The sequence below is a fragment of the Polyodon spathula genome, unplaced genomic scaffold, assembly GCF_017654505.1.
Source record: "Polyodon spathula isolate WHYD16114869_AA unplaced genomic scaffold, ASM1765450v1 scaffolds_4205, whole genome shotgun sequence".
NCBI classification, from domain to species: Eukaryota; Metazoa; Chordata; class Actinopteri; order Acipenseriformes; family Polyodontidae; genus Polyodon; species Polyodon spathula.
The window spans coordinates 1-13,385 of record NW_024475662.1 but is presented as its reverse complement, the minus strand read 5'-3'; the positions used below and the strand labels follow the sequence as shown (position 1 = coordinate 13,385).

The following is a 13,385-nucleotide window of genomic DNA, read 5'->3' as shown; positions in this document are numbered from 1 at the left end:
AAGCAAATAATAATTACATTAAATTAGTTAAATAAACTAAACTAATTAAATAAAATATACTTTTTATAATTTTTTGTATTGGTATGTACAGGCAAGAATGCTGTAATATAAACAAGTGCACGCATACATAGAGGATCCTCAGAATCACAAAATAATTACACAGTACACGAAAGGTTAAATATATGTGTATAAAAACTAGCAGTTTATTGCTTATTGAATTATAGTCAAATACAATCTACAATGTTTAGAGGAGGCTTAGAGTATATGGCAAGGGTTTGGTGAAGACTGGTGTAAAATGAAGGCAGTTATTGTGTTCATCAGGTATCAGGTATAATATAATTCAATTGATTGATTTTTGCACTTTATATCTGAAGGGTAATTCTGTAGTATTATATGTTATATGAACAGTACAGTTAAACCGGCATCTATGGTTCTTCTGCTGGGTGGACAAAAGACGACAACCAAAGTGTGAGCTAGTAGGTAGCCTTTTAAGAGAGAAAGCTTTAGCGCTCCTGTTGGAAAACATATTACATTATAAATCCTCTTGTTTTAAAAGAAGAGCAGGGAAGGTTGTGATGTATGTTTCAGTACATTTACAAGTCTGTCCCGGACAGGCAGTCATTTAATTGCAGCTATTTCTTTTTGTTTGTTTGTTTTTTATCTTACCTCATCTAGGATAAAGTCTGCACTTGTTTTGCAGTTGTAACACTCCGAATTGTCTTTAATTCCATATCGACATCTTACATTATCACCATCGGGGTCATAGTCCAAAAAATTGTAAGTTGTCGGAGAGTTTTGGGGGACCCTTGAACAGAAATGAATAATTAAGCAGAGTAACCTGCTGTACTATAGTGTCTGTTTCAGATTTGTGTTTTTTTGTAAAGGTAATGATATAACATTAATAAACAATTACTCAAACTTAGAACTTTATTTTAAGTCTACCCGTCAAAATGTATATATATACTGTGCAACATAGCTTGTGTAAAATGTAGCATACCTGATTTGTGGAGGCATTGTCGTTATTGGGGATCTGTTGGGGTTTCCAGTATCTGATCTTCTTCCCAGATCAATATGAGCTATCATGCTCCACGAGCCAAGATCTTCTGTATTGTAGATCCAACAACAACCTTGATCCCTAGTTGTAATAAAAATAAAATAATAATAAAAAAAAATATTATTTATATATGTATATATATATATGTGTATAGTTGTAATAAAGGCTGATTAGTATGAGGAGTTATTATTTAATTGAAAAAACCCAAAAAAAAAAAAATATAAGAGTTAGAAAGATATAATATATATATATATTGTATATAGATAAGATATAAACATACTTTATACTATAATAATAACTTACAGCAAGTCAAAAGGTTTATCACTTTGTAGGCTTCTCGTAACGAAGCCCTCTATCTCACAGTTGCCTCCAGATTGGCCAGGATCAGTTTCTCCATATTCAGAAGTGGTTATGGTACCACAGTCTCCTTGATGGCATTTCCACGAAGATGCTGGCGAGCATGATCCAGTGTAGATTTCTGACAGTTTGAAACGGGAGTCCATCTGGAATCAAAATGTATCATTATCTAAGTTCATCAAACCTGAAGTGCATTCAAAATGAGTGATTAGTGATATAAAAACTGCAACCCCAGTTGTAATGAAGCTTGGTATTCACAGTATTTACATATTGAGATTATTAGTTGTACTATTACTATTACTACAATGACCACAATATCAAGCATGTCAGTAACATGCATAATAAACATAAATAATCATACATAAATATACTACATTTCACAAAAAGGCATAAGAAAAAAGAAAAGCTTTCACTGAAATAGTAAACATTTACCCTGATTGTTCCATCTGAATTCTTTCCCTTGGGCGTGAAACTTAGAAACCCACCTAGGGCAGGGGCTTCGTTTGCAATGACAATGCTCGATTCGTCTGTTGTTGGACAAAGTATTATCTTTATTTAGAAACTTATTTGAAATATTTCATATGCTAGTTTGAAAGTTATTTTGTAAATGTTGTTGAGTTAATCAGCCACTATTCCCCCCACAATATTTCCTTCTTGAGAAAATGCTGGGAATGAATACAGATCTCTAATACATATCATACCACTGAGTCAGGAGAACTGAAAATCAACCGGCATTCCCTGTGTCTACCAAAACAACTCCTTTCAACTCTTTATTCTAAAAAAATAGTTGCTGTTTCATTGCCATTAACACATAGTGGAGAATATGTGAGAAGAATCAAAATGATTCACAATGATCTTTTTCTTTTCTTAAATCCACTTACTTTGGCTTTCTTCAACGACTACTATTATGCATCTTAGTTCTGACTGATACCTGGAGAATACAACACAATAGTGTATCAATTAAGAACAATAAAGAACCACTTATTGATGAAAATGTAATAAAGAACAACAATACTTACTCAGCTGTAGTTTCTGCAATAAAACATATGGGAATATCTTCTCCTACGTCATTCGCAGTTGGGGTCCACTTAATCATTGCCTTGCCAACTCCAGTGACATTATTGTACTCAAATGTTTTTTCTATGTTTAGGGGCCCACTGATCTCGATGTCATTTATCCTATATAAAAACAAAATAGATATAAAATACAATAACAGACAAATAAATAAATAAAATAGACAAAGACAGTGATTTTAGGGCTCATTCGTTCCAAATTGTTATTGGTGTGAACACACTTGAACCATTTTCTTATCTGTAATTGTAATTATAATTAAAGACATTGGGCTCTATGTCCTGACATTACTTACGTGTTCACAAGTACTGCAAATTCGTAACCTCCTTTCTTCGTTTAATTTCTGAATGCCACGTACTAATCAGCTATTTTTTGTGAACAACTACGGTAACTACGGTAATGCCACTGCAAGTTTACGAACAGCATAAATTACTATTTGGAAAGATAAATGAGTGGTATAGTGAACAAAAAGAAGTAGTAGGCATATATAATAGGATCGAGCTATGGCTTCTGCAGACTCCGACCTTGATGCAACTATGTCACTGGCCAAAAAGAAAAGGAAAACAAATTTCCACAAAGACGAAATTGACCTGTTAGTTAGTTAAATGGAAAACATAGGGCCCAATGTAATTAAAATACAGGCAATGTTCAAAATTATATTTAGATAGTATATCTATAGGTATATAGTATATATATATTATATTATAATATATATATATATAGTATATATATATATATATATATATATTAATCGTAAATGGTTAATAATCTTTTTCGTCACAATTTTTTCTACATGATTGATGTCTTACTGTGATTTCGTTGATACTGCGGAGACAGGAAACGAAAATTTTTTGCCAAGTGATGTCCTTATGAAGGTGCCATGGTGAACAGTTGGAGTTATATATTTTGGTATGTATTCCCCCAAAACATTGGACGGCACAGCACTACCAACTGGAATATATGTGAAGAAGTATAAGGCAAACAATGTCAATTGTCTTATTTGTTTCTCTAACATTGTCTACAGTTACACATACATTTGAAAAATAAATGCTCACCGATAACTAGAAATTGAAGAGGTATTTTGCTCAGTGGATCAGATGCATTTAGTGACACTGGGTATTTGACAGTGGAGGTCCCATCATTGTATTTTAATGTGGTGTTTTGCCTTGGAAAATCTTCCAGTACAAGTTCAAACACATGGACTCCAGGTGATGATGAGCCAGAAAATGATAAACTGCAGGCATTCTGGGGAAAAAATGTAAGCAAATAATAATTACATTAAATTAGTTAAATAAACTAAACTAATTAAATAAAATATACTTTTTATAATTTTTTGTATTGGTATGTACAGGCAAGAATGCTGTAATATAAACAAGTGCACGCATACATAGAGGACCCTCAAAATCACAAAATAATTACACAGTACACGAAAGGTTAAATATATGTGTATAAAAACTAGCAGTTTATTGCTTATTGAATTATAGTCAAATACAATCTACAATGTTTAGAGGAGGCTTAGAGTATATGGCAAGGGTTTGGTGAAGACTGGTGTAAAATGAAGGCAGTTATTGTGTTCATCAGGTATCAGGTATAATATAATTCAATTGATTGATTTTTGCACTTTATATCTGAAGGGTAATTCTGTAGTATTATATGTTATATGAACAGTACAGTTAAACCGGCATCTATGGTTCTTCTGCTGGGTGGACAAAAGACGACAACCAAAGTGTGAGCTAGTAGGTAGCCTTTTAAGAGAGAAAGCTTTAGCGCTCCTGTTGGAAAACATATTACATTATAAATCCTCTTGTTTTAAAAGAAGAGCAGGGAAGGTTGTGATGTATGTTTCAGTACATTTACAAGTCTGTCCCGGACAGGCAGTCATTTAATTGCAGCTATTTCTTTTTGTTTGTTTGTTTTTTATCTTACCTCATCTAGGGTAAAGCCTGGAACTGTTTTGCAGGTGCTACACTCCAAATTGTTTTTAATTCCATATCGACATCTTACATTATCACCATCGGGGTCATAGTCCAAAAAATTGTAAGTTGTCGGAGAGTTTTGGGGGACCCTTGAACAGAAATGAATAATTAAGCAGAGTACCCTGCTGTACTATAGTGTCTGTTTCAGATTTGTGTTTTTTTGTAAAGGTAATGATCTAAGATTAATAAACAATTACTCAAACTTAGAACTATACTTTAAGTCTACCTGTCAAAATGTATATATATACTGTGCAACATAGCTTGTGTAAAATGTAGCATACCTGATTTGTGGAGGCATTGTCGTTATTGGGGATCTGTTGGGGTTTCCAGTATCTGATCTTCTTCCCAGATCAATATGAGCTATCATGCTCCACGAGCCAAGATCTTCTGTATTGTAGATCCAACAACAACCTTGATCCCTAGTTGTAATAATAATAATAATAATAATAATAATAATATAATAATAATAATAATAATAATAATAATAATAATAAAATAATAGAAAAAAAAAATATATATATATATATATATATATATATATATATATATATATATATATTTTGTATATAATTATTAATAATAATTTTATAGAAACTTACATCAAGTCAAAAGGTTTATCATTTTGTAGGCTTCTTGTAACAAAACCCTGTAACTGACAGTTGTCTCCAGATTGGCCAGGATCAGTTTCTCCATATTCAGAAGTGGTTATGGTACCACAGTCTCCTTGATGGCATTTCCACGAAGATGCTGGCGAGCATGATCCAGTGTAGATTTCTGACAGTTTGAAACGGGAGTCCATCTGCAATCAAAATGTATCATTATCTAAGTTCATCAAACCTGAAGTGCATTCAAAATGAGTGATTAGTGATATAAAAACTGCAACCCCAGTTGTAATGAAGCTTGGTATTCACAGTATTTACATATTGAGATTATTAGTTGTACTATTACTATTACTACAATGACCACAATATCAAGCATGTCAGTAACATGCATAATAAACATAAATAATCATACATAAATATACTACATTTCACAAAAAGGCATAAGAAAAAAGAAAAGCTTTCACTGAAATAGTAAACATTTACCCTGATTGTTCCATCTGAATTCTTTCCCTTGGGCGTGAAACTTAGAAACCCACCTAGGGCAGGGGCTTCGTTTGCAATGACAATGCTCGATTCGTCTGTTGTTGGACAAAGTATTATCTTTATTTAGAAACTTATTTGAAACATTTCATATCTTAGTTTGAAAGTTATTTTGTAAATGTTGTTGAGTTAATCAGCCACTATTCCCCCCACAATATTGCCTTCTTGAGAAAATGCTGGGAATGAATACAGATCTCTAATACATATCATACCACTGAGTCAGGAGAACTGAAAATCAACTGGCATTCCCTGTGTCTACCAAAACAACTCCTTTCAACTCTTTATTCTAAAAAAATAGTTGCTGTTTCATTGCCATTAACACATAGTGGAGAATCTGTGAGAAGAATCAAAATGATTCACAATGATCTTTTTCTTTTCTTAAATCCACTTACTTTGGCTTTCTTCAACGACTACTATTATGCATCTTAGTTCTGACTGATACCTGGAGAATACAACACAATAGTGTATCAATTAAGAACAATAAAGAACCACTTATTGATGAAGATGTAATAAAGAACAACAATACTTACTCAGCTGTAGTTTCTGCAATAAAACATATGGGAATATCTTCTCCTACGTCATTCGCAGTTGGGGTCCACTTAATCATTGCCTTGCCAACTCCAGTGACATTATTGTACTCAAATGTTTTTTCTATGTTTAGGGGCCCACTGATCTCGATGTCATTTATCCTATATAAAAAGAAAACAGATATAAAATACAATAACAGACAAATAAATAAATAAAATAGACAAAGACAGTGATTTTAGGGCTCATTCGTTCCAAATTGTTATTGGTGTGAACACACTTGAACCATTTTCTTATCTGTAATTGTAATTATAATTAAAGACATTGGGCTCTATGTCCTGACATTACTTACGTGTTCACAAGTACTGCAAATTCGTAACCTCCTTTCTTCGTTTAATTTCTGAATGCCACGTACTAATCAGCTATTTTTTGTGAACAACTACGGTAACTACGGTAATGTCACTGCAAGTTTACGAACAGCATAAATTACTATTTGGAAAGATAAATGAGTGGTATAGTGAACAGAAAGAAGCAGTAAGCATATATAGTAGGATTGAGCTATGGCTTCTGTAGACTCAGACCCTGATGCAACTATGTCACTGGCCAAAAAGAAAAGGAAAACTGAGTTCCACAAAGACGAAATTGACCTGTTAGTTAGTTAAATGGAAAACATAGGGCCCAATGTAATTAAAATACAGGCAATGTTCAAAATATATATATAATATATATATATATATATATATATATATATATATATATAGTAAGATTTCCCATTAAATATTAGCATTTACCAATTATTAGAAAAAAGCAGTGTTAAAAATGATTGATGTCTTACTGTGATTTCGTTGATACTGCGGAGACAGGAAACGAAAATTTTTTGCCAAGTGATGTCCTTATGAAGGTGCCATGGTGAACAGTTGGAGTTATATATTTTGGTATGTATTCCCCCAAAACATTGGACGGCACAGCACTACCAACTGGAATATATGTGAAGAAGTATAAGGCAAACAATGTCAATTGTCTTATTTGTTTCTCTAACATTGTCTACAGTTACACATACATTTGAAAAATAAATGCTCACCTATAACTAGAAATTGAAGAGGTATTTTGCTCAGTGGATCAGATGCATTTAGTGACACTGGGTATTTGACAGTGGAGGTCCCATCATTGTATTTTAATGTGGTGTTTTGCCTTGGAAAATCTTCCAGTACAAGTTCAAACACATGTACTCCAGGTGATGATGAGCCAGAAAATGATAAACTGCAGGCATTCTGGGGAAAAAATGTAAGCAAATAATAATTACATTAAATTAGTTAAATAAACTAAACTAATTAAATAAAATATACTTTTTATAATTTTTTGTATTGGTATGTACAGGCAAGAATGCTGTAATATAAACAAGTGCACGCATACATAGAGGATCCTCAAAATCACAAAATAATTACACAGTACACGAAAGGTTAAATATATGTGTATAAAAACTAGCAGTTTATTGCTTATTGAATTATAGTCAAATACAGTCTGCAATGTTTAGAGGAGGCTTAGAGTATATGGCAAGGGTTTGGTGAAGACTGGTGTAAAATGAAGGCAGTTATTGTGTTCATCAGGTATCAGGTATAATATAATTCAATTGATTGATTTTTGCACTTTATATCTGAAAGGTAATTCTGTAGTATTATATGTTATATGAACAGTACAGTTAAACCGGCATCTATGGTTCTTCTGCTGGGTGGACAAAAGACGACAACCAAAGTGTGAGCTAGTAGGTAGCCTTTTAAGAGAGAAAGCTTTAGCGCTCATGTTGGAAAACATATTACATTATAAATCCTCTTGAGTTAAAAGAAGAGCAGGGAAGGTTGTGAAGTATGTTTCAATACATTTACAAGTCTGTCCCGGACAGGCAGTCATTTAATTGCAGCTATTTCTTTTTGTTTGTTTGTTTTTTATCTTACCTCATCTAGGGTAAAGCCTGGAACTGTTTTGCAGGTGCTACACTCCAAATTGTTTTTAATTCCATATCGACATCTTACATTATCACCGTCGGGGTCATAGTCCAATAAATTGTAAGTTGTCGGAGAGTTTTGGGGGACCCTTGAATAGAAATGAATAATTAAGCAGAGTAACCTGCTGTACTATAGTGTCTGTTTCAGATTTGTGTTTTTTTGTAAAGGTAATGATATAACATTAATAAACAATTACTCAAACTTAGAACTATACTTTAAGTCTACCTGTCAAAATGTATATATATACTGTGCAACATAGCTTGTGTAAAATGTAGCATACCTGATTTGTGGAGGCATTGTCGTTATTGGGGATCTGTTGGGGTTTCCAGTATCTGATCTTCTTCCCAGATCAATATGAGCTATCATGCTCCACGAGCCAAGATCTTCTGTATTGTAGATCCAACAACAACCTTGATCCCTAGTTGTAATAATAATAATAATAATAATAATAAAAATTAATAAAATAAAAATATAATATTATAATATATAATAATATATATATATATATATATATATAATATATATATTATATAATAGATATAATATACTATTTATATAATATATATATATATATATCTATATATAGATAATATATAATTATTAATAATAATTTTATAGAAACTTACATCAAGTCAAAAGGTTTATCATTTTGTAGGCTTCTTGTAACAAAACCCTGTAACTGACAGTTGTCTCCAGATTGGCCAGGATCAGTTTCTCCATATTCAGAAGTGGTTATGGTACCACAGTCTCCTTGATGGCATTTCCACGAAGATGCTGGCGAGCATGATCCAGTGTAGATTTCTGACAGTTTGAAACGGGAGTCCATCTGGAATCAAAATGTATTATTATCTAAGTTCATCAAACCTGAAGTGCATTCAAAATGAGTGATTAGTGATATAAAAACTGCAACCCCAGTTGTAATGAAGCTTGGTATTCACAGTATTTACATATTGAGATTATTAGTTGTACTATTACTATTACTACAATGACCACAATATCAAGCATGTCAGTAACATGCATAATAAACATAAATAATCATACATAAATATACTACATTTCACAAAAAGGCATAAGAAAAAAGAAAAGCTTTCACTGAAATAGTAAACATTTACCCTGATTGTTCCATCTGAATTCTTTCCCTTGGGCGTGAAACTTAGAAACCCACCTAGGGCAGGGGCTTCGTTTGCAATGACAATGCTCGATTCGTCTGTTGTTGGACAAAGTATTATCTTTATTTAGAAACTTATTTGAAACATTTCATATCTTAGTTTGAAAGTTATTTTGTAAATGTTGTTGAGTTAATCAGCCACTATTCCCCCCACAATATTGCCTTCTTGAGAAAATGCTGGGAATGAATACAGATCTCTAATACATATCATACCACTGAGTCAGGAGAACTGAAAATCAACTGGCATTCCCTGTGTCTACCAAAACAACTCCTTTCAACTCTTTATTCTAAAAAAATAGTTGCTGTTTCATTGCCATTAACACATAGTGGAGAATATGTGAGAAGAATCAAAATGATTCACAGTGATCTTTTTCTTTTCTTAAATCCACTTACTTTGGCTTTCTTCAACGACTACTATTATGCATCTTAGTTCTGACTGATACCTGGAGAATACAACACAATAGCGTATCAATTAAGAACAATAAAGAACCACTTATTGATGAAGATGTAATAAAGAACAACAATACTTACTCAGCTGTAGTTTCTGCAATAAAACATATGGGAATATCTTCTCCTACGTCATTCGCAGTTGGGGTCCACTTAATCATTGCCTTGCCAACTCCAGTGACATTATTGTACTCAAATGTTTTTTCTATGTTTAGGGGCCCACTGATCTCGATGTCATTTATCCTATATAAAAACAAAATAGATATAAAATACAATAACAGACAAATAAATAAATAAAATAGACAAAGACAGTGATTTTAGGGCTCATTCGTTCCAAATTGTTATTGGTGTGAACACACTTGAACCATTTTCTTATCTGTAATTGTAATTATAATTAAAGACATTGGGCTCTATGTCCTGACATTACTTACGTGTTCACAAGTACTGCAAATTCGTAACCTCCTTTCTTCGTTTAATTTCTGAATGCCACGTACTAATCAGCTATTTTTTGTGAACAACTACGGTAACTACGGTAATGTCACTGCAAGTTTACGAACAGCATAAATTACTATTTGGAAAGATAAATGAGTGGTATAGTGAACAGAAAGAAGCAGTAAGCATATATAGTAGGATTGAGCTATGGCTTCTGTAGACTCAGACCCTGATGCAACTATGTCACTGGCCAAAAAGAAAAGGAAAACTGAGTTCCACAAAGACGAAATTGACCTGTTAGTTAGTTAAATGGAAAACATAGGGCCCAATGTAATTAAAATACAGGCAATGTTCAAAATTATATATATATATATATATATATATATATATATATATATATATATATATATATATATAAAGCATTTACCAATTATTAGAAAAAAGCAGTGTTAAAAATGATTGATGTCTTACTGTGATTTCGTTGATACTGCGGAGACAGGAAACGAAAATTTTTTGCCAAGTGATGTCCTTATGAAGGTGCCATGGTGAACAGTTGGAGTTATATATTTTGGTATGTATTCCCCCAAAACATTGGACGGCACAGCACTACCAACTGGAATATATGTGAAGAAGTATAAGGCAAACAATGTCAATTGTCTTATTTGTTTCTCTAACATTGTCTACAGTTACACATACATTTGAAAAATAAATGCTCACCGATAACTAGAAATTGAAGAGGTATTTTGCTCAGTGGATCAGATGCATTTAGTGACACTGGGTATTTGACAGTGGAGGTCCCATCATTGTATTTTAATGTGGTGTTTTGCCTTGGAAAATCTTCCAGTACAAGTTCAAACACATGGACTCCAGGTGATGATGAGCCAGAAAATGATAAACTGCAGGCATTCTGGGGAAAAAATGTAAGCAAATAATAATTACATTAAATTAGTTAAATAAACTAAACTAATTAAATAAAATATACTTTTTATAATTTTTTGTATTGGTATGTACAGGCAAGAATGCTGTAATATAAACAAGTGCACGCATACATAGAGGATCCTCAAAATCACAAAATAATTACACAGTACACGAAAGGTTAAATATATGTGTATAAAAACTAGCAGTTTATTGCTTATTGAATTATAGTCAAATACACTCTACAATGTTTAGAGGAGGCTTAGAGTATATGGCAAGGGTTTGGTGAAGACTGGTGTAAAATGAAGGCAGTTATTGTGTTCATCAGGTATCAGGTATAATATAATTCAATTGATTGATTTTTGCACTTTATATCTGAAAGGTAATTCTGTAGTATTATATGTTATATGAACAGTACAGTTAAACCGGCATCTATGGTTCTTCTGCTGGGTGGACAAAAGACGACAACCAAAGTGTGAGCTAGTAGGTAGCCTTTTAAGAGAGAAAGCTTTAGCGCTCCTGTTGGAAAACATATTACATTATAAATCCTCTTGTTTTAAAAGAAGAGCAGGGAAGGTTGTGATGTATGTTTCAGTACATTTACAAGTCTGTCCCGGACAGGCAGTCATTTAATTGCAGCTATTTCTTTTTGTTTGTTTGTTTTTTATCTTACCTCATCTAGGGTAAAGCCTGGAACTGTTTTGCAGGTGCTACACTCCAAATTGTTTTTAATTCCATATCGACATCTTACATTATCACCATCGGGGTCATAGTCCAAAAAATTGTAAGTTGTCGGAGAGTTTTGGGGGACCCTTGAACAGAAATGAATAATTAAGCAGAGTACCCTGCTGTACTATAGTGTCTGTTTCAGATTTGTGTTTTTTTGTAAAGGTAATGATCTAAGATTAATAAACAATTACTCAAACTTAGAACTATACTTTAAGTCTACCTGTCAAAATGTATATATATACTGTGCAACATAGCTTGTGTAAAATGTAGCATACCTGATTTGTGGAGGCATTGTCGTTATTGGGGATCTGTTGGGGTTTCCAGTATCTGATCTTCTTCCCAGATCAATATGAGCTATCATGCTCCACGAGCCAAGATCTTCTGTATTGTAGATCCAACAACAACCTTGATCCCGGTAGAACTAGTGATCTATGTTTATTATTATCATATTTATTATTTATGACTTTTATATAATATATATATACTATATTATATATATATATATATACTATATTATAATATATATCTATATAAATATATTATATATGTATTATTATAAGATAACTATAGAAACTTACAGCAAGTCAAAAGGTTTATCACTTTGTAGGCTTCTCGTAACGAAGCCCTCTATCTCACAGTTGCCTCCAGATTGGCCAGGATCAGTTTCTCCATATTCAGAAGTGGTTATGGTACCACAGTCTCCTTGATGGCATTTCCACGAAGATGCTGGCGAGCATGATCCAGTGTAGATTTCTGACAGTTTGAAACGGGAGTCCATCTGGAATCAAAATGTATCATTATCTAAGTTCATCAAACCTGAAGTGCATTCAAAATGAGTGATTAGTGATATAAAAACTGCAACCCCAGTTGTAATGAAGCTTGGTATTCACAGTATTTACATATTGAGATTATTAGTTGTACTATTACTATTACTACAATGACCACAATATCAAGCATGTCAGTAACATGCATAATAAACATAAATAATCATACATAAATATACTACATTTCACAAAAAGGCATAAGAAAAAAGAAAAGCTTTCACTGAAATAGTAAACATTTACCCTGATTGTTCCATCTGAATTCTTTCCCTTGGGCGTGAAACTTAGAAACCCACCTAGGGCAGGGGCTTCGTTTGCAATGACAATGCTCGATTCGTCTGTTGTTGGACAAAGTATTATCTTTATTTAGAAACTTATTTGAAACATTTCATATCTTAGTTTGAAAGTTATTTTGTAAATGTTGTTGAGTTAATCAGCCACTATTCCCCCCACAATATTGACTTCTTGAGAAAATGCTGGGAATGAATACAGATCTCTAATACATATCATACCACTGAGTCAGGAGAACTGAAAATCAACCGGCATTCCCTCTGTCTACCAAAACAACTCCTTTCAACTCTTTATTCTAAAAAAATAGTTGCTGTTTCATTGCCATTAACACATAGTGGAGAATATGTGAGAAGAATCAAAATGATTCACAATGATCTTTTTCTTTTCTTAAATCCACTTACTTGGGAGAAACCACGAAAGAAAAGAAACGAAAAGGGGGGGTAGAGGAAGGAAA

At 32.8% G+C, this 13,385-nt stretch overlaps 1 protein-coding gene across 1 annotated transcript; it reads right to left on the bottom strand.

Moving 5' to 3' along the window:
• Window positions 1–666: 666 nt before the first annotated feature.
• Window positions 667–12,228, bottom strand: LOC121312641 (the record flags this gene model as incomplete). Its single annotated transcript, XM_041244341.1, has 26 exons — window positions 12,095–12,228; window positions 11,764–11,902; window positions 10,893–11,082; window positions 10,647–10,788; window positions 9,828–9,986; window positions 9,690–9,739; window positions 9,241–9,335; window positions 8,755–8,954; window positions 8,409–8,546; window positions 8,078–8,216; window positions 7,207–7,396; window positions 6,961–7,102; window positions 6,131–6,289; window positions 5,993–6,042; window positions 5,544–5,638; window positions 5,058–5,257; window positions 4,740–4,877; window positions 4,409–4,547; window positions 3,538–3,727; window positions 3,292–3,433; window positions 2,431–2,589; window positions 2,293–2,342; window positions 1,844–1,938; window positions 1,358–1,557; window positions 998–1,135; window positions 667–805 (listed from the first exon to the last, which is right to left on the bottom strand). Coding segments are annotated over exons 1-26 (3,564 nt in total), but the record flags the coding sequence as incomplete, so codon positions are not given.
• Window positions 12,229–13,385: the final 1,157 nt, after the last annotated feature.